Source organism: Macadamia integrifolia, chromosome 6 (genome assembly GCF_013358625.1).
Source record: "Macadamia integrifolia cultivar HAES 741 chromosome 6, SCU_Mint_v3, whole genome shotgun sequence".
Taxonomy (NCBI): Eukaryota; Viridiplantae; Streptophyta; class Magnoliopsida; order Proteales; family Proteaceae; genus Macadamia; species Macadamia integrifolia.
This window is the reverse complement of record NC_056562.1, coordinates 16,265,370-16,266,728: the sequence shown is the minus strand read 5'-3', so window position 1 is coordinate 16,266,728 and position 1,359 is coordinate 16,265,370. Positions and strand designations below refer to the sequence as shown.

At 42.1% G+C, this 1,359-nt stretch overlaps 1 protein-coding gene across 1 annotated transcript; it reads left to right on the top strand.

Annotated features, from left to right (window-relative positions):
• The first annotated feature begins 301 nt into the window (after positions 1–301).
• LOC122082801 (dof zinc finger protein DOF1.5-like) lies at positions 302–1,024 on the top strand. Its single transcript, XM_042650577.1, has one exon. The coding sequence runs from the start codon at positions 383–385 to the stop codon at positions 893–895; it is 513 nt and encodes a 170-aa protein (XP_042506511.1). The 5' UTR covers positions 302–382; the 3' UTR covers positions 896–1,024.
• Positions 1,025–1,359: the final 335 nt, after the last annotated feature.

Genomic DNA, 1,359 nt, shown 5'->3' with positions numbered 1-1,359 from the left:
AGCTCCATCTCTTTTCAATCCACCTTCTACCTTACTTCATTTGGCCACTAATCAGGTTGAGGGACCCATATAGAGGAGAAACTGTTGCCATGTGAGGCACTAGGCTGACGTGGACTAAAAATTCAACATCAGCTTTTTTACTCAATGGACCTTTTGGCATAACTTTTATGACATAAGCTGGTGGTTCTTGGCGGCTGTCATAATAATCCATATAGTTCTTTTGATACTGGTTGCTTCCTCCTATATATATATATATATATATAAGCACTTTCATGGGCTCTTTCCTTGAAGGGTTAGATTTTTTATTTCATCTCTCTCTCTCTCTCTCTCTCTCTCTCTCTTTGTACTTGTCTGCGTGGTTGAGTTATCAAATCGGTCAAGCATGGCAGACACAGAGAATGGCCGAGAAGTAGCAGGAGGGTTCAAGCTGTTTGGCAAAACAATTCCGGTGGAGGGAAAAGAAATAAGGGAAGAGAGTTCTAAGAGTGTAGAGACATTAATGGAGAAGAAGCCAGAAAAGATAATTCCATGCCCAAGGTGCAAAAGCATGGAGACCAAGTTCTGTTACTTCAATAATTACAACGTTAACCAACCTCGGCACTTCTGTAAGGGATGCCAGAGATACTGGACTGCCGGCGGGACTCTTCGGAACGTACCGGTTGGAGCCGGTCGCCGCAAAGCCAAGCCTTCATCATGTCAAGCCTTAAGTACTGATGGGTTCCTAGAAAACTGCATGTTTGATATTGTTGCACCAGCAGCACCGGCAGCACTGAACCAGTTTGAGTTGGAGGGGGTGGTAGAGCAGTGGCGCATGGCCACCACCAGAAGCGGTTTCCAGCATGTTTTTCCGGGAAAGCGGCGGAGCAATAACTCAGCTGCTGGTCAAATATGTTGAATTTCTTTCTCTGTCTCTATCTCTATGTGTTTATTATTATTATTGCTCCAAAGGTATTGAAAATTTGCAACTGGTAGTGTATATACAGGCTGGGTATTAGTCAATTATATATTAACCTTCTTCCCTTTACTACCAAACTATTCTTCAGATGGTTGCTTAGGATTTCCTGTGTATTGATGTTGCACGCCAAAGGAAGGCAGAAGTAATAATCTCACGTCAGATATGAGTAGCCTGATGTGAAAACTAATAAGTATTAGACATCCTCTACTTAGCTTTAAGAATGAGTTCTACCAAGTCATTTTAAGATTGTCCACAGTCAATCTTGTGATCAGATGACTCCTTTATTTTTTATTTTTTTGACGACGGGTATCCAAGTCTTCGGCCTCACTAGTTTTGCGGGCTCATATTGACGCCACAACCATATAGAGTGTGTCATACTAGGGTTTAGCTTTTATGAATGAGTT